This window comes from Struthio camelus, chromosome 2 (genome assembly GCF_040807025.1).
Source record: "Struthio camelus isolate bStrCam1 chromosome 2, bStrCam1.hap1, whole genome shotgun sequence".
Taxonomy (NCBI): Eukaryota; Metazoa; Chordata; class Aves; order Struthioniformes; family Struthionidae; genus Struthio; species Struthio camelus.
This window is the reverse complement of record NC_090943.1, coordinates 73,654,426-73,675,513: the sequence shown is the minus strand read 5'-3', so window position 1 is coordinate 73,675,513 and position 21,088 is coordinate 73,654,426. Positions and strand designations below refer to the sequence as shown.

Sequence of the window (21,088 nt, the reverse complement as noted above, 5' to 3'; positions counted from 1 at the left end):
CATCCCTCTTTTTACTTCCATAACCTCATTGCAGCATGAGAAACTCCCTTGCTGTGTTTCTGAATTTGGAATAGGCTTCATTTAATGATCTGATTACCTGAGTGTTTTTTGTTTTCTATATCTCAGCTGCAACTATCTTTTGCTTGTTCCTCTTCCCATATGAGATCCACTACTGAATGAGATTATACTACTGATTCACAGGACACTGGACCAGGTTCTTTCTTGGCTATTATGCACTGCCAGACATTGCTGAATTTTGTAGAAAGTAGTTTGAAGTGCACTTTAGTATGAAAGAAAAAAGAGAAAATAAGGTTGTTGTATTGTATCAAGATTGCACCATATGAAGTCACGTTTTGTTACGGATTTGAGAGGAGCCCATGATTTAGATATTTTAAAAAATATCTGGAGAACTCAAAGGCCAACCCAACAAAGAAGTTATTACTGTAATTGTTATCCTCATTTGATACTCCTATTTACAACTGTTAGGATCACAAAATAAATGCAGTCTGCAAAAGTATAATGTGCTACATCTCTGCTAACACAGTTTGGATTTTAGTGTTTCATTGCATGTTGCTCAGAGAAGCGAAAAGCATATCACAAGCTATATTTTCAGCCATGACAAGCCCGCTGGGCTGTGGGATGCCTTTTTTGAAAAACCTGAGTCTGACACGCCTTTAATTTCACTGAGATGCACATTTAAATATTGTACAATACTCTCACATTTTGTATAAACAGTTCATTCTCTCTGTATTTGCTCCGTTTGAACATGAAGAAAAACTTCTTTCCTGTGAGGGTAACAGAGCACTGGAACAGGTTGCCAGAAGAGGTTGTGGAGTCTCCAACCTTGGCAATATTCAAAAGCTGTCTGGACAGGGTCTCGTGCAATGTGCTCGAGGCAACCCTGCTTGAGCAGGAGGGTTGTATTAGATGATCTCCAGAGGTCCCTTCCAACTTCAAATATCCTATGATTCTGTGATTCTGTTGCGACACAGTTCCATAAAGAGAGGTTACTAATTGTATGAGAGAAATGTTTCTTTTATTGGACACAATATATCTTGTAAAACAAAGAAAGAACTTTATTTTTCAAGACTTGATTTAATAGAGCTACAGAGCTCATTTGGAATACATAAGCTTAAAATTCAATATTCTCTTAAGCACTGTGCTTAATTAGAGCCTAACTAACTGAAAAAAAAACAGAATAAACAGTTTGAAAGCCTTTGAGAAAATATTTTGCAGAATGAAAATATAGAAGTTCAGTCTCCAATATTTTTTAAGTATCTATACTAAGAAGTAAAGCATATTCTACAGTTTTTAAACATTTGATTATGTATTACATGCTCCCTTGGTTTACACTGGAGCACAATGCGCTGCTTGACATCTATAAAGGGGCAATAGATAAGAACTTTAATCTATATTTAACTTATAAATGTAATTCTTTCTAATATCACCCTCTTTTAGTACCACTTATCACTAAGCAAGCCTTTGACCAATCTACCAATCGGTCAAAGTGATTATTTCATTTAAAATACCCTGAAAGTATAAAGCAGATCCTCTGATTTTCAGGATATATATATATATATATATATAGTATGCCATAACCCCTTTCTTGTGAAAATATTCTACAGATTTATTTCAATCAGAGATACAATTCAGTATATATATACTTAAATATATACTACATGATAAGTTGCCCAAGTAAATCAATATTCTAGGTGCTCATCTGCATCTTTAGTTGCCTGAACATTTTTAAGAGCTTTCATTTACAGCAGCTTACACATATAGAAAAATAAAAAGCCCAGATCTGAAAAACTCTAAATGCCTAAATCTAAAAACCAGATCGGAAAAGAAGTAATTGGAGAGGTAGTTATGTTTTCCTTCCTTTCTTCCTTCTAAGTATATTCTATTTGCAGTAACAGCTACAGAAATTTGTAAGCCCAGAGACTCAGATGACACTTCTTAAGCTTTAAGGAAAATATGCTTAATGTTCATGATCTACAACATTTATTTCCCTGTATTTTCTGAGCCACATGTACAAGAGCTTTCATACACTCTCTCATAGCTTTCCCTGTAGCCCAGGAGCATCTCTGATTCAGGCTCCATTCCTTCCCCCTACATGGGGAAATCGCTCCTGCTGGGTCCTTTGCAACTTTAAAAGCTGTTTTATGGAAAATCTACACAAAGCAGAAAAAAAGTGTAATTTGTTCCACTCCAGCGTTAGGAAATGCCTACTAAGGGTTGTATGTCTTCTTTCAGCTTATGTTTTGCAAGAGAGAAAAACAAGGCTAAGCTTGAAACTAATATGCACAGGTCTGAAACATTAGGCTGAAACTGAACACTGAATTTTCCCTAAAATATTGATTATGGCACTTTGACCTTTATAAAATAACCTGTAACTTCCACACAGAAACTAATGAAAAACATTATCTAGATGTGAAGAGATTTAAATTTCGACAGTGTCAGCCTTTGCATTCAAAGAACAGGCTTCAAGATAAATCACATTAAAATTAGTAGCTTCAAAAACTCACAAAAATTTACAAAATAATACACAACGTCAGAGTGCACAATGGAAAAGTCCTTGTACTGGCTTTGTGATATGCTGAGGTCTACATGCAGCTCACAACTATTATACTCAGCTATGTCAGGGACTAGTAAATAATTACTCAGTTTGACTGATTTAATCTTAAATGTAACTAATAAAGGTATTCTTTAAGTTATCTGATGTAAATTATACTTTTTCTTGTAATTCCCTACAAATTTTGTGGAGTCATAATTTCTTTTTCCTACTTTTGCCCTGCTGCTACAGGCACAGTGAAGAGAAAATTGTGAAGTAAGACACCAGGAAAAGCCTTTTATTAAAAAAAAAAAAGTTTGCTACTTAAGAAATAGAGAGATATTTCAGGTCTCAAAAATCAAAATTCAGGATCTTTTTTTTAAAAAAGTACCGCAATTACATTTCCCAAATATGACTGCTATATTAGAAAATTCAACACTAAGAAAGTCTAACATTTTTAATTAAAAATATAATTGTAGCCTTTTATAGAGATGCTCACTTTCTTCTCTAGCATAAACATCTCAAATTAACAGAATAAGAGCCTCTGGGCTACAGTTTATACTTCTTTCTCACAGGATTCACATTCAGTTGAGACATACACTTTTGATCACAGTAACTTCTTCTTTCCTTTGCAACATTCCTGAAGAGCATTTTTACCCAAGTAGTTCAATTTGAACATGCTGAGGCTGTAATCCCACAGTCACCACGCAGATGCAGCACCATCACCACCACATTGCATCAGAAAGTAAGTTGGGCAGTAGCACATAGGACTGGAAAGCTGGGTGAGGTAAGGCCTTTGTCTCATCTTTCAGCACTACAATGACTTTTTTTAACTGGGTACATGAAGCAGAGAGCTCTTCTAAGTAATGAGGGCTTAAGGGATGCTGAGAGCTGAACATAAGTCCCTGAGACCCCACAGATGACTCAAAAAGCCATTTTCTTCTAGGGGCACTGCATGGAGCAGCACTCTGTCTTTCACTGAGGGTGGCTGAAGGAGGGAAGGAAAGTTGCCAGAATCTCTACTGCCATTGCTGACTCCGGGGACAAGAGCCTTTTGCAGCTTCTAGCTGTGGTTTTTAGCTTTGCATATTTTGCAGCACTCATAATGCTGACTCTTTATGCACAAGATGATTCCAATTACATGATCAAACATATGATTCAACCACTGTCTAATTCAGCAGCTAGAATGAGTGGGGCAAAACTGAAACTGTACAAGCAATCATAGACTCTGAACTTTCCACAGCTCTAAAGGTAGAATGTACAAAATATTCTATAATGATAGTTTTCAAAGTTTTCCAGGTAAAGGCTCCTGGTAACAGACTTGACACTAACCCCCACATATCTGTCCATCATAGATGGAAAAACACTATATTTTTGCTGATTTTGAAATAAAGTATATAGCCAACTCTTTCCTATGATCATTCCCTTTAATCTCTTGATTTGTGTTGATTTACTCTTGAAAATTCTTCTGTTTGTCAATACTATGGTGGCACTCAGAATTTTATATATCACCATATATCAGATAAGAGCACTCTCTCCTCTATAGTGAAGAAGAAATGTCATCTGTGGCCAACTTTATTTACATGAGTTTTAGTATTATTTAATCATAAGTTACCTCTTTGGGTTTGAGTTGTTTTAGTTAGAACTGGGTTATTTTCAATTAAACTATTATTACACTAACCAGTACTACATTCACTTATCAGAACTACATGAATTGAACAACACAGAAACTGTGCAGGATATGCTCATGGTGAAAGTCACTCAAGATTATACAGGCTTGATGAGGCATAAGCGAGAAAGCCGGGCACAGATTTGCCACTGTCCCCCAGGGGTCAGTCCTGGGTCCAGTCTTGTTCAATCTATTCATCAGTGACCTGCAGGAAGGCACAGAGCACGCTCTCAGCAAGTTTGCTGATGATGCTAAACTGGGGGGAGTGGCTGACACACCAGAAGACTGTGCTGCCATTCAGAGGGACCTGGCCAGGCTGGAGAGGTGGGCGGAGAGGAACCTCCTGAAGTTCAACAAAGGCAAGTGCAGGGTCCTGCACCTCGGGAGGAATAGCCCCATGCAGCAGTACAGGCTGGGGGCTGACCTGCTGGAAAGCAGCCCTACGGAGAAGGACCTGGGAGTGCTGGGGGACAACAAGTTAAGCATGAGCCAGCAGTGTGTCCTTGTGGCCAAGAAGGCCAATGGTATGCTGGGGTGCATGAGGCAGAGTGTTGCCAGCAGGTGGAGGGAGGTGATCCTCGCCCTCTCCTCAGCCCTGGGGAGGCCTCACCTGGAGTACTGTGTCCAATTCCGGGCTCCCCAGTACAAGAGAGGCATGGCACTCCTGGAGAGAGTCCAGCGGAGGGCTACAAAGATGATGAGGGGACTGGAGCACCTCTCCTCTGAAGAAAGGCTGCGAGAACGGGGCCTGTTCAGCCTGGAGAAGAGAAGACTGAGAGGCGATCTCATCAACGTGTACAAGTATCTGAAGGGGGGGTGTCAAGAGGCTGCGGCCAGCCTCTTCTCTGTGGTGCCCAGCAACAGGACCAGAGGCAACAGGCACAAACTGAACCACAGGAAGTTCCATCTGAAGATGAGGAAAAACTTCTTGACTGTGAGGGTGACAGAGCATTGGCACAGGTTGCCCCGAGAGGTAGTGGAGTCTTCTTCCCTGGAGATAGTCCAAACCCGTCTGGATGTGATCCTGGACAATATGCTCTAGGTGACCCTGCTTGAGCAAGGAGGTTGGACTAGATGATCTCCAGAGGTCCCTTCTAACCTAAACCATTCTGTGATTCTGTGATTTAGGCAAGATTTAGCGTTGTGGCAATGGCTGAACAAGTTCTTGGAGGAGAGTTGTTAGGAGGGGTGACAAGGTTTCAGGAAGCTTTGGTTAGGTGTTGGAGGCCGGAAGAGGATACTGGTGTTTTCCAGGTCTATGGATGGAAACGGTGAGAGGCATCCTGTCCTCTCCTGCAGCATACTCTTCTCCTGGGGACTATTCCTCTTTCTTCTTCCTAGGAGTATTAAACCTCCACTTAACACCACCTCTACTCTAAGTCAGTGTCCCCCTTCCTTCACACCCATCCTTCAGAAGAGAAGTTCCTGTGTCTTCCCCCGTTGCTGAGAAACAGATTTGGGGACTGCTGCTACAGAAGCAGTAGTTTGTATGATGCTCCTGAGATGAGCCCTCCAAAGCAATGGCAATTCAGCTGTGCCATTTTGCAGCAACATACTACCTTTGAGTAATCTGTCTAAAGCTCTTAAAAGTATCAACAACACAGAGGTACAGGATCTTCTCTTTAGACCACGCTTTAGAAAGAATCATCTGATTCCTGACTATGGTAAGTAGGCATGGTTAGCATGGTGAATAGGTTTCGGTGAATTTGAGGTCACCTCAGAGCTAGAAAAATTATTGTCACAGAGACAGATTCAACAACAGAAACGTGATCCTAGATTTGTCCAGAGTCCCAGATTTGATAGAAAGCTATTTGTAAAATATGAAGGAACAGCCTGTTTCCTGCCCAAAATTTTGGGGTTCATATGCTACAATCTCAGCTGTCATTATGTACCAGATAGAAAGTGGGTGAAAATACAGAATCCTGGTTTTGTTTTTCTAAAATTTATAGAACAGGAGGAGTCACAAATTGTTCAAATGAGAGAGAGAAAAAAGAAAAAGAAAGAAAGAAAGAAAGAGAGAGAGAAGGAAGGAAGGAAGAAAGGAAGAGAAAGAAAGAGCAGACTACCACAGTCTGCAGAATACTGCCTTTGGCCACTGCCTATTTTGCCATGGCAGCTGTGAAGTTGGGACTCAGCCTAAGCAGAACATCTGACCTAACTGAAGGGCTCCATCCAAGGGCCTTGCTGCATTTTCTGCCTCCTCACTTTCCAAGAGATTCTTCATGTCAAGGACTCCAAAGTTAGCGGGGGTGGGTGGGTGGGGGTGGGGGTGTGTGTATTCTACTACGTCACACAGTTTACTGAAGTGCAAGTTCTTCTGTGCATTATGTAATCTTAAAAAAGAACACAGTAGTAACTTTGCTTTAATAGAGGCTGGCTAATTCAGAAAACATGTTCATTGCCAGCTACAACAGTCGAGACATTAGCCTGCCGTGAAATGGTAATGGGGATAAGACCAAAAATACAAACAGAGAACAAATACAGAAGTCTTAAAAGCCAGTTTGTAGAAAACTATTCAAAGGTGTATCTTGTACATACAGAATAAATGCCATTATAATACTTTAATTTTCCTGTCTTTCACTAAAGTGCTTGCAGGCTCTCAGAATCCTATTTGCAACTAGAGCAACTCTCCAAGGAAGAAAACTAGTTCATCAAAAAAATCAAGACTGCCAAAAAAGAGAAGCAATGATGTATGAAAAAATAATCCATTAAGCATCAGACTTGACAACTTCAGAGCTTCTTCAGGCTAAATCAGCAAATAACACCATTTTTAATATTACAGGTAGATTCATACTCAGCAAAATGCTATATTCAAGTTAAAGAATATTCTTGCCTTGAGCTATCATAAAGATTAATAACAGTGGAGAGTATGTTCATTGGTGAAGCCAAAATTTCAGAGCTACGGCAGTATGAACAGAGAATTAAAATATAGTTTTAAAAGTTTAAATTTTTTGCTGGCTAAAAAGGAAAATGTCACACTGGGCAATATTACTCCAAGGGAAAATTTTGCTCTTAGATGCACACACAAAATTCCCATCAGGCTAAATTTCAATTCTTGTAACATCAATGTGGGTCACTTTCACTGCAGACAAAAAAAGGTCCTTTTTATAAGCATTTAAAAATTGCCCACTGATGGGATAACCTAGATGAAAACAAAACATAAATTAACAAGACTGCCATGCAACTATTCAGCAATGGAGAGAATTAGTTCAAATAACTTAAATTGACAAATGCTTTGTAAATGTGTCACAAAAATCATCAATATAATGTATTTTGTTTATTTCTTTTCTTAGAGAATCTAAATTAGTGATGTAGAGAAAAAAACAGGCTTTAACTGCTTTTATATTTTGTCATTTATTTTCTTAAAGAAATCTTCTTTAAAGTTTTGACATATTTAGGGATACTTTCATCATTTATGTGCTTTGATCATTCTCTAAACTCTCAATACTTGCTATAAATCCAAAGAGATGTTGAGAAGATTTTAGAATAATATGATAGCAGGTCTTCAGAGAATAGTAGAAAACTTATTCTGAAGATTTTCATAAAATGATGTATGAATAGAGTCTTCCTATTACTTTTACCTGTACCTTCTCTGAAATTTCTCCTTTATCTTTTTTCCAAATTATTATTTCATATTCCCAAACACCTGATACTCAGTTAAGGAGTACAGTCTTGTACCAAAAGAATATATAAAATGAGTACAACTGATTCACAAAAATACTCAGCATTTTTGCGATTTACAAAATCTGCATTAGAAGTTGCAGCCCTGTATAGGCATCAGTCGATCTTACTTTTCAGATTTCTATAGTCTACCACATTCTTTCCATCACTCACAATTATTTGACCGCTGAGTCATCTAATTCCACATAGCACACCATCTAGAGGTGTTCTCCACATGTGCTTGAACAAGCTCTTTTGTCTAATCATTCACTACTAACTTACAGCACTACAAATGATCAGGACTGTTACAATATATTCATTAATTCTAGAAAATACTTCAGAACACAATGTGTAGTAGTATACAGTACTTTTAAAGCCATACTGACCACCGTACCACCTTTGATGTACTTCGTTCCATAATGAACAGTTTTGTCACATGAGGTTAAAGCTTCTTCACAAGGGTTGGTATTGCCTCCACAAGCAACAATACCTGAAAGGGGCTTGAGGCAATTTTATCCTTTGCTATGTAATCAAAGTAACTCGCAAGAGTTTTTTGCTAGCCTGCTGCACTAACTAACATATTATATGCTACCATGGCTACCAAGAGCTGCATCAGATCTTAGGGCAATAAAAATATTTGAATCTTTGCCTTTTCCTTCATTCCTCACTTTCCTTTTTCACCTCTCCTAGTGGCAACGTCCTAGTCCTTCCTTGAGAGATTGCAGCCACAGCTTCACTTAAAGAAATGGATAAATTTCACAACCAGAAAATTAATAGCCTACCATGTTACCAATACCACAAACTTTGCACCATGCTTTCCATTTTGGATTATAAATGCAGGGGAGTCTTTGCCAAAGCAGTTCTTACAGTATGTATTGCAAAACCTTAACTTTCTTACTCTGGCTTGTATACAGAGCACAGAGGGATGTGGCAAATATTCTCTTGCTGATATGGGATCATCACCAGAGATCCACACTTATGTGTCAGCTGCCTTTGATCATAAGATACTTGCATGGTTTCAAGCCACAATATATAGATGGATGGAACTTCTCAGAGTTTTATGTTAATTTTCAGACACGACTGATATGCTTACTGCAAGAGGGCCACTTCTCCATGAGGGTCTAAGATTTTATCCTGTCATCCTGTTTTAATAAGTATCTGAGCATTTATTATCTCTTGTCAAAAATAACTTGGTGGAGGGAGACACATGGCTTTTCCTCAGTGTAAGAGGCTAAGTAATATTTTTCCTTCTTTTTTCACTATATATTGGAGCGGTGACAAAGGAATCGCCTTCCTACTTCGCACTTCTACTTCTTCTATATACAATATAAAAGACTATCTAACTATCAGGAAGAACAATCTCTACTTATGCAAGAAATATCCAGAAATGGTAGTTCCTGTGTTGGTTCTCCAGCGTTTAGCTGTCCCCTCTTTCAGCTTCTTTTTCAAAATGTCCTTATGTACCAATCTCAGACAAGAGCAACTGGCAGAAGAAGAAACTGCTGTGAAAACTCTCTCTAAAACTACCGAAACCCTCTCATACTTTAATTACTGATCTGGGTCAGGATAGAGCTTCCAAACTAGGTAAATTTTATTTCTTCTTTAGTCCCTCATCATTCAACTTCAATGAATATTTAGAGAAAAACAGAACAAAAACAAATATAAAGAGAAAACAACAGTGGCGTGGAAGCAGGCAGCTACAAAAGAAAATACATTACAATAAAAATAGGGTGGTGGAACTACTGAAATGTGCTTTGTTTCTTCAGAAGCCTGAAGTGGAACTACCCTGTTATCACAAACCTGTACCACCACTTTGCCAAGAGAATCAGCTTCACTACAGCTTCTAGGGACTGCCAGTAGTTGTACTCATAGTAGCAACAAGCAGGTTCTAGGGTATATTACGTAATATGTTAACCACTGTCTAGATTAAGACAAAACTAAATACTGAAGGACAGAACATGATAAGACATATCAACCTGATCAAAGAACATGTTTCATTAGCTTTTCTTTAAATGCATGCTGTTCATTTATTTTCATCAAATATTCAACTATTAGAAAGGTAGATGCAGTAATAAGTGTTGTAGGACTTCAAACTTTCATTTGCATCAAAACCTTTTCATTTGCCACCTACCATATCTATTAAACCATCAACTGCTGTTTAGCTTGAGGACTAATCTAGAAATGTCAGAGTTAATCTCAGTTCTCCCTTTAAAAAGTTTGGATTTTCTTCTGTATGCAGTTTAGCACTGTTGACAGATGAAAACATTTGCTCTGAATTTTGATAATGAGCAAATACTATTTATGATCCTTATGTGTACTTGCTGACCGCTCACTTTAGTGGGTCTTTATTTTGAGGAGTCTCCTAAACCTACTGGCAACTGTGAGAGGTGCTAAACAGCCTGCCACTGTTCCTGTCTAAAAACACACATCTGGCCAAGGTAAGCTGTGGTTGTAAGGCAGAGCATCTGTATTTGCTTTGGGAGGGATAGGAGGAAAGAACCTTCGGTTAGACACCTGCAGGGATTATCCGAGAGTTCCTACACACCAAAAGCTTTCTTGTAAAGGGATCTGCTTTCACTGAGGATTATTCATGTGAGAAAATTTAAAAAATATAAGATCTCATGTCTGGCAACAATCACTTTTCTCCCTTTCTCCTATGTTTCTCTGTTCCCATTCCATTTATGGGAGAGAATTTTTATCAAGAGGAAAGGAACTTGCTGCATCTGTATTTGCTTTGGGAGGGATAGGAGGAAAGAACCTTGGGTTAGACACCTGCAGGGATTATCCGAGAGTTCCTACACACTAAAAGCTTTCTTGTAAGGGGATCTGCTTTCACTGAGGATTATTCATGTGAGAAAATAAATTTTTAGTCAGCATAACAAAAGCAGGACAAACCAGGAGAATATACTGATCATCAGAACTAGATCAATTTGATTTAATAAGACTTCCAGGAAATGTAAATGCAAAACATATCAAGTTTATGTCAATATCCTGCTCCCTGTTTTGATGACATTTGATGCTTCAGGATCACCATTTCTAATCTGTTGCCAAAGCACTGTTCCTTTTCAAAAAGTGGACCTTCTAACAAAAGAAGAAAACTTGCCTTTGCAGGAGACAGAGGTTTCACAGCGAGGAACCATGGAAGCAGTTCACTACTTCTTGTGTCCCTCTACACTCCTACTCCTTTGACAATCTTGTCCTGCTCAGTTCACCTAGATCACGAGGGGTGCTTTTTAGTCCATGGCTAAATGATGCATGAACATGCACATTTTCCTAGCTAAAAATCTATCCGGCCTACTGAAGTCCCTCAAATCACCCAGTTATAGATAATGGCCAAAAGCAAATTTTCAGATGCTCACAATTAAGACCAAGTCAAACTCACTGGACCATTCAAAAGCATTTCTCACTAGGAGATACTTCTAAGCATCAGTATTTCAAAAGTATTTCACTGTAGACTTAACACTCCCCTCCCACATTATTTATAATAAAATATACTATTAAAGCACTATTCTAGTGCTATTCTACTATTCTAATAAGGAGCTACTTTATTAAAATTTCTGTCTCCGACTCCCCAACTCCTTTACTATCTGCCCCAGCACAGTCAAAAAAGAGAATGTGAGAACAGGTATAAATAACTCTTGAGGCTTAATACAGAACTGCTAGTGCAAAATTAACAACAACGATCACTGCCACTCCAGAAATGTTTATTAGAATCCCTTATGTGGTAGTTTACATTGCTAAAATCCTAATTAATTCTATCTGATTCTCTACCACAGACCCAGGTATTCCTCAATTTGATAGTCCTCGGGTACACTATTTTTCTAGGGTGCCATGAAATAAGTATGTTCTCCCTGTTGCTTTTCTGCTGCCAATACATCCTGTATTTCTGAACAGCACAGTGTCTACTGAAGCCTGGGAAGTGGAGGCGGGCTGCTAAATCTATCTTCCAAAACTATCAGTATCAAAATACAAAATGAACTTAATTACAGTAACCATTTTCAGTTACAAAACATGACTGGATCCATTTGAATTCAGGATGCCAGAGAAAGACACAAAAGCTATTTCATGGTAGTAGTTTCAATTGTTCAGCAGCTATTGTGATGGAATTTCATCCCACTGTCCTACAGAGTCTGACATAAAAAGAAAATACAACACTGCATTTAATTTTCTCCCTCCTCCACTATAATTCTTCTTCCATTGCACACAAATTCAGAATGAGAAGAAAATTAATAATTCCAAAGCCTGATTTATAATCACAGTTAACAGCAGTAAACTCAAGCAGCAGAATACCATATCCCAGGGCTTACAGGACTTAAAGGAATAAACCAGGGAGACTAGTAACATCAATGACATAAAGATGAAATGAGATTAAATTAGACAATTAGAAGTAAATATTTTTAGGAATAGTTCCCTAGTTCTTAAATAAAATAAAATAATTAAAAGTAAAATAATTAAAAATTACCTCTGACATACATTGTGTTTTTCCCACCACCTGCCTATGCTGTGGAACCAAGACAAGAATTTACCATACTCTGAGAATAAATCTTTACTTTATGAGGTTACAGCTATGTTAGATTTGAAAATACAAAACTACATTTTTAGATCTAGCATTAAAATAAATAATGTATACACATTAGTATTTTCTAAACCTGAAAATTAAACTCAAATTAAACAAATCCCAACGACAGACTATTCTGGGTGTTGTATAAGTGTCCTTTACAATAGTAAAACTTGTCATAACAAGCTATAAAGGGATTTCTTCTTTTAACGTTTATTAGGTCCTAATGGATAATATGCTGTATTGGATTTGTTCATATAGCCAAATTTACTATAGTAGTGTTTCATGAATATATTTGGCAACATAAATTGCCCCCAGATCTATTTCAAGCCAAAAGTATTTCAAGATTTAATTGGAAAAAGTGATGTTTGAAAACTAGACTTTAAAGTTCTCACCGAACTGGATGAAATTGGAGATACACAGTGGGAGTTGACAGAAGTAAAAGAGTACTTGAATATTAAACTCATAATAATGAGTTTAATTTTGATTCTTTGAGCTGATTAGTAACATCTTTCTCTGATGTTCTTCCTGTTCAGATATGATCTTGCCATTGGACTGTCTCTAAGACCAATTTCCCTTTTACTGCTACTGCCATCAATGTTCTTACGCAGACAATATGTTCTTGGTTACGTATAAAATTTGCACTGCTTTCCAACTCTGGCCTTGGCATAGCCCTCTAGATAATGTTTGGTGCAAAGGGCACAAAGAGAAGAGGATGAGGAGGATGTTAACTCTTTCAGGTTGCACTTTCCTAACCTAGACCTTGAGTGCACAGATGAATCTGTATTTAAATTTCAGTATGAGAACTGAAAATGGTAGGAGGTTGGCCAAGAAGGTTTAAGCACTTCTAGGGCAAGAGGTTGGATAAAAACTAACATCTTCCTTGACTCCGTGATTCTTCCACCCCTTCTCTCCCTATACAGGAAAAGATTTCCTCAGGAGGAAAATTGATTTTTTTCTTTCTCCTCTCTCCTCCTTCTGCCTTCTCCAAAACCTCTCTTTCTCTTACCAACGCAGAAGTTTATCACTTGTTATTCTTTTAAAACCTTTTGTTGCTTAGTGACCCACTTCTTTTCATTTTCAGTCTTGACTATTCATCCTCAATCCTGATCATTTAACAATGATAACAATGATTAACAATTTATCAACGCATTTTTTCCTTCCAAAACGCATGTTTTGGTTTCTCCAACCCCAGGAAATATGGTACTGCCCCCTTGCCCTTCCCACCCTCCCCAAACCCACCCTTAACTTTAAAATAGATATGTACTTCCAAACATTTCATTTCCCATAGAGCTATACATTTCCTGCACATAAATGTGCACTAAAAAAAAAAATTAAACTAGATGTGGTATTCAATAGCTTTCCAAGTAGAACCAACATTTTTGTGTTAACAAATATTGACATTTCTGTAGTTCTACGGCTACTATGTAACTATCCATGGTCTTTAGAAGAAAAAAGAAATAGGGAACAATGACTAAAACAATTTCGTTCCGTCGTCCAGATGGCTGTTGATTCAATAGGCCAAAATATGATTCAGGGCCCCTAGAAGCCCTCCTGAAAGATACCTCTAATGCTTTTCTTATTACTGAGCTACCAAATTCTACGATATAAGTAATACACAGAATAAAGTTAAAATTTTCTTCTTTTTTTATCCACTTGGAAAAGTCTTGCTTTAGGAGATTTTTTTTTTTCTAACTCTGTGAAAAACACTTCAATTTTCAAACTACTCAAACTATATTAATAATAATATGGTAATCAGTGTAACTATAAATTAGATAATCACAATGGAAAAGTAACAGCAGGAACCATTTATCTAAGAAGAAAATATCTGGAAAAGAGCAAAAGAACCTTCAGAAATGTTTAAGGAATAGCTAAAGTTTTCTGATAATAAAATTAGAATAACTAACATCTATATGTTGAATCTCTGATGCTCAAAAAGAGCATTAGTCCTGTCAAGTCCTTGGACAATCACCTAAACTGTTTTCTAAATGTTGTCTCCTAGAAATAAATGTTGATCAGGAAAAAGAACATAAAAATGAAAAAAATAACATTCTGTATAATTAGGAACTTCTCTCCTGCCTCCAGCAAGTCTTTTCAGACTTTAAAAAAAAATTACTTTCTCTAGACAGCGATTATATTTTTGTGCTTTACTATAACTAATTTCTAATAAAATGAATAGTTGGAAAAGGGATTTACTCTTTATGATATGCCAGTGTTTCTGATATTATATTCACGTAAAGCATAAAAAAAAAGACTCAAATCAATTTCACATTTTTAGATTCTTGTCTAAAGCTTCTTCACATTCTCTCCTTACTAATAATTAACACCATATTTTAATTATTGTATTGAAGACTGATCAGATTTAGTCCCTCCTTTTACTTCCTCCTTCAGAAACTCATTTTATGTTTGGAATAGATAATACTCTAGAATAAATGAACAACCTTTTGCTGTTTAGAAAAAGGTTTTAAAAATAAATTGTAAACATTTTATATTAAAAACTGCTTTCCCCAGAAAAATATTTTAAAAGTAGTTTTGCATTGCAAGATCCAAAGCTTATGTTTCCAGAGAAAATTTTAAAGTAGGTCATAACGTATAGCAATTTATTAGACTGAAGAATAATAAGTTTAAAAATACTTTTTGGTAAGACTCAATCCATTACTTCAGCTTTTTGAAGATTTCCATGCACCTTTAAAATCTATTATATAACTCTTTTTCTTCACATTGACTGCAAAAACTTAAGTAGTGCCTGTTCTGCTTATATCCTAAGATGGTATGGTTGCTATAGGTTTTCTTCTCTATATATCTTTCTGATTAAAATGTTTTTGAAAACATAGAGGGACAAGGAGCATGATCCCATATAGATTGAAAATAGAAGGCGACTCTAATATTCTATGCTGGTTGATACATGTTTGAAAAAAATATTATAGCATATTATAATCTGTGTCTGCCAATCAGTTAATGAGTGCACATTTAATATGAAGCAAATACCAAATTTGATCTGTGTATTGTCACAGTGACTTGGCAGACCAATTTTAAAAAGAAACTGGTATACAAAGTGCCTCAGACAAGTACTAAGCTCACTGAATAATTCTTCAGAAATTTCTTATAAAACTATTTTTCCTGAAGAAGTAAAGTACAATAACATGCAATGAAAGAATACATGAAATCAGCGAGGTTGAGTATGGTTGAGGAAACTAATTTATTCCCTCCCAAAAGGGATGCAGTTCATAGTTAATTTTTGCCTGATGTCTCTGAAACTAATTCAAAAACAAACAAACAAACAAAAACCAGGCTATTTCATCTTAAGAGTATTTTTTTTCTGCTGTGAAGGCAGAGGTGTTCATTTAAGCAGTGCTAACGAAATCTATCAATTTTCCCATGATGGGGTGTCAAGACTAAACAGCAAGGCTAGGAGGGTAACAAAGAATAAGAGCTACCTAGCTAAGATACAATTACATCCACATTGAGAGATGCTGTCCCTGGAGTAGCTCAGGACAGAGATGTCTGAGTGTCTGCAGAGACTGGTTTATAGCTGTCATTGAATGAGAGTTTTATTAAAGCTCCTTCCATATATGAGCCACAGCAGTCTTACTATGGATGAAATGGGATACCCTATAACTGCACAATTCTTTTACTGAAGCCTTGAGCCAAATTCAGTGCAAAAAGAAAGCAAAATTCATATTGCACAGGCAACTGTAAGAGTCTAGTATTGTTTGGCCTTACAATTTGCAAGTTTTTTACTTGCAAGCTCTAAATCAGTTTCAGTTTTATCTTAATATAAAACATATACTTCTTTGGTAATTAACAAGTATACCAAAAAGTTGAGCCTGCACTCATTGCTGATGTCTATACTTAGATACTTCCTCCTCAAAACAATTTGTGACTTGCACTATAACCTTAGCTCTGCTACTTCAACATGTTTGGAGATCATTTGATGTCCAAGATGATTTGAATTAATTTGGGGATGAATCTGACAAGCTGCTGCACAGAGGCAGAGAAGATGACAGCTTTCTGCATGCCCCTGCTGCAAGGAGATCCTTAAAAGTGTTCTCTATATGGACCACTGAAATGCACGTTGCTTTAAAACTCTCATTTAGCCACTCTGCAGGCCAAGTATGCTGCATAACAAAATGGGTTAACAGTAGGTTCTCTCATTTGCTATTTTTAGGAACGGTGAAGGCTGACTCCTGAAATGGAGTCTATTTAGTCTCTTTGTGAAGGAGTATGACTGTATGCTCTTGAACACAGACATGTGCCTTTAACTTCTGACTGAAGTCTTCTCAAATATGATCAAGTATTTAAAAAAATGTTAGGACCACACATCTATTACCTATTTTACTCTGATAAAAAGTAGAAGTAGTTTTAAAAAATAAAGAGTTTTTACAAATTTACAATGTTATAATTGAAATAGAATAAGGTTATTGCTATATGTTACTAGCTCTTCATTTGTAGTGAATGTGCTTTGCACTGTACAATGATAAACTATAAATTTTAAATAAAAGTGAATGATTACTGAAATATGTTGTGGCAATTTCTAGGAGGTATAGCACTAGGGGTGGAGACACCAGTGCACTGTAGCCTATTACTTTTAAAAAAAAAAAGGGGAGGGGGAATAGGAGGTGTTTTCAGACCATGTTCCAGCTATTCCTCACTACTAACACAATCACTCAAAAGATTGCTGCAGCTTACAACAGCTGTGCCTCCCCTGAGACTGCTCTGACTTGTTAATTCAGACCATACCAATGCTTAAGAATCTGATAAATGAGGAATCATGCTGTGTCATCCCTTGGCACCAGAAGACAGGTAATGAGTAAGATTCTCAAGGCATCTACAGTAATTTTGAAGGTAACGTAGAAGTAAGGAGGCTCCAGAAATATAAGAAATGCATAGCTAACTTTCTTTTTCAAAAGTAGCTAACATGTTATGCTTGCTTCAGCTACTGACTTTAAAAAAATCACAACTCCTCTACCCCCACAAATCAGTGTTTAGAACTTACCGTTACTCCAAAGAAGTTGGTTTCATTCATAGCATCCAGAAAAATTTTGCCGAGTTTGTGGTTTGTATAGTTAAAATCCTCAATTTTTTGGTGCTTGTTGGTAGCATTGAGATACTTCATTGCCCGCTGCAGGGTCTTGGCAATCACCCATATTCCATCATAGGCATAACCATGAAATTTGCTGGACTGCCCATCTCCCCGCTTAGCATTGTATTCCATTTCATATTGCTGTGGAGTCTGTAGAGGAGAAAAGCTTCAGTATTACTTCAGGACTTAACATTTTACAGATTTAGGTTTAAACCCAGACCTTGAACTGCACCCTTCATTTTACAGATGTGCATCACTAATACAGAAAAGACCCTCAAAGCAAGAGTTAAGAAGGAATTTAAAATTCCAAGAAGATGTGAGCTGCTTGAATTGCAAGACAATGGTGAGGCTGGGAAGGAGGATTTAGGAGAAAGAGAGACCATAAAAAACAGCTGTCCTGTTTTTCTGTATGAAGGACAACTTGGTTTCTTTCGTACAAAAGGCTTCAGTTTAACCAAAGCTATCAGCCTGGCGTGCACGTTGGTGAGCTATAATCAGAGAACAAGTCTGTATCCCTGTGAACTAGTGGTCTGATTACATCCTAAAGAATCATATGAATTAAATAATCATCACTTAAATAACCATTTGCTTAATGTGCATATATTTGAATGACAATTTGTTTTACAAGTTTACCAAGGTCTTTATGGAGTGCTCTCTTATGAGAATGAGTTGCCTGTTGTAAAGTTGCCTTCAGTGCTCACTCAAAAAGCCATGAAAGGCACTAGAAGCAAAATCAGACTTTATTCACGTTTATTCATTGACTAAAACGTGCATGTATTTTTTCTACGTTTAGCCATTATGTACTTTATGGAAATACCACATATTTACCTATTGAAAACAAGGTCCCACACAGTTCTGAGGCACAGATTACCAATGAAGTTAGCCATTTGTAGGATTAGGGTTAAACAGGAAATACAACAAGGGTATCAAATAGCAGGCATAAAAGGTTTCTATTCCTCTGATCAGCCATTTAACATGACATGACACAGCTTGTGAGAGTGCAAAATACAATTTTCAAACTTTACTGTATGTATAAATGGAAGGTGCATAGAGGACAAATAGGGCAAGGAAATTTACTGCTTCCTCACCCTGTAGAAAACGTGAACTGATTTCTACATATTTAAAAAATTCAAACCAGAGGAAAGATGAAAATAACCACGATGACTGCCAGCTCTCTTTGAAGAAAAACTCTTTAGCCTAACCTCCCTTCTCTGTACTCTGCTATGCCAAGAAGCTGGTGAGATCACTGATTATATAATAAAATAGTTGGAGGAAAAATACTAACCCTTCCTGATATGGTCTTTACCACTTTTGTACTGAGAGGCTCAAAATCCACTCCAATATAACCTTCCATGGCAGCAAGAAGGTTTTTACTGAGACATTGTGATGAATTAATCCAGGATTCCCACCAGAGGTTTTCATACCACCCAGGAATAATCCACTGATATTTGCTGCCATACATTTCTTCATCATAAGCCTGCAATGACAGAAAAATAAAAGTTAATTGTCATTGTGGCTGACATATTGAACATAAAACCAAATGTTTTCTGTTGATGTTTTTACATTATTAATGAAATCACAGCATAATTGAAGGATACACAAGTATTTAGAGTGATTTAGAATAATCAATTCCTAACAATGAAGCTCCTTTCTTTAAAATTCAGGTCGTAAGAAAATAATTTTTTAAAAAACTATTTTTCTTCTAAAAATCAATTTATTCAAAAATAGAAGAATGAAACATTGGTTTCTAAAACGGGGAGAGAAAAAGTGGAAGACTAGCAAAAGGCATGGTTATTCTGTAAGAAATTCTCTATAGCACAGCTATTACATGAGTAGGAGGATTAGCATGCGACCATGTTTAAGCTAAACTATTATCAGTTTAAAGATCACATAAAACAACATAAGGTAAACAAGAAAATAACTTGCAATCTAGACATCATCAAATCACAATGTTGCAAATATGAATGATGCAACTGTGATAAAATAGAGAGCACAAGGTCATTAAGTAAGCAGTCTTCTGCATGGTATGAAGCACTATTAAACTTACAAAGCAAGCAAATCTCTGGATTTTTTTTTTGCAAGAAACTTCTTAAGGTAGAATTCTACACTACTTAAATACTGAATACAGCCCACAGTACTCCAAAATACTGAGACGATGGGTATCTACTCTAAATACACAGCAGACACACATAACAGGAAATAAAACTGCTTTATTAGTCGGGCACTTATGCTATTGTGCCTGAAAAGCTGATCTTCCAAATACATGCTCTTTGTAAGTAAAGGAAATATAAGCTTTCGTATTGTGAAGAGTGTTCCAGCAAAAAATTAGCAAATTTTATGTCAGATGTTTCTCTCACCGTCTTGTCATAACTACATATTTTTCTTTTGACATTTCAGTCAGATGCCTCTTCAAAGCAACAGTTTTTATGCTTCTTGGTCTCTTAATATCAACAATATTGGAGATACAAGACACACTTATAAGATAAAATAGATTTCAATCATTAGAAGTGTGTGGTGCAACCTTAACTGGAAAACCTTTAAATCTTAACAGAAAATATCACAGCAGTAGGAGGAGGAAATTAAGAGAATGCAAACATGGACATATTAACCATTCAGAACCCAATTGTTTTGAAAAGTACCCTGAAGTTCATCTCAAAGGCCCAGCAGATATATAAAGATGAATAGCAAGAAACAGGAAATAGGACAACCACCTAAATACATTAATATGCAAACTGAAGTTAGGCTTTAAATCTGTAAAGGCTATTATAATGGTGCTGAATTTGCTCACAGACTTTTTTGTGTACAAAGCAATTTTGTTTGGCCCCTCATTGCTGGTGTTCTTGTTCAACTAAAATCAAATTTTATGCGTTGCATACGGTGCTGCTTGAAAATGCTCCTGTCTGAAACCCAGTGTTTTGCATCTCCTGCCTTATATATTCCAGAGTCTGCATTGTTTGCCTTTCCCACTTTCATCAGTTCTACCTTTTCCAGCAACACATCTGCTTTTGTCCTCCTGCCCACTTCTGTTCCTGCTACAGTCGTGGGGACATAGCATCCCATGTCCAGCTGTAAGGAAAACAGTAAACCCATCCTGCAATGCTTTTTGATGTTGAAAAATGTTTCCATTACATAATGAGACCTTTCAATGAAGTCTTTTATTTTTATTTTTTAAATATCCAAGGACACAAATTAATACAGAACTGAGCTTTATAGAGAAGGACATTAGCTTCTTCTGTCATATTCAAATCAAAGTACCAAATCCCATCTTCTAAGAAAGCATCAGCTAGGTACTACTCTGAAATTGGAACTCCTGGAGATATTCTGTTTGCACAAGCACTTGAGTCTATTTCCTGCTTAATTTGTAAATGTCCTGGGATGCAGGCGGGAAATTAAAATTTTCAAAATGGCCAGAAATTCCATCCTGGAGCTAAAGGATCATTCCCAAGAAAGTTTCATTGAAACTTGCACATTCCCAGAAGAATAATTTTATTACATATCTAGATTTTGCTAATTAAATTCACTTTAAACACTGGGAACTCTTCATTCCAAATCTGGAGGAAAGTTAGA

The 21,088-nt window shown here is 36.8% G+C and overlaps 1 protein-coding gene across 4 annotated transcripts in view; it reads right to left on the bottom strand.

The window, feature by feature from the left end:
- The window catches only part of GABBR2 (gamma-aminobutyric acid type B receptor subunit 2), a 478,089-nt gene that overhangs the window by 222,228 nt on the left and 234,773 nt on the right, over positions 1–21,088 (bottom strand). For all 4 annotated transcript variants that reach the window (XM_068936292.1, XM_068936293.1, XM_068936294.1 and 1 more), the window contains 2 exons: positions 18,807–18,998; positions 17,435–17,671 (listed from right to left, as the gene is read on the bottom strand). In XM_068936292.1, coding sequence (XP_068792393.1) covers positions 17,435–17,671; positions 18,807–18,998 — 429 coding nt within the window. The remainder of the gene's footprint in view (positions 1–17,434; positions 17,672–18,806; positions 18,999–21,088) is intronic.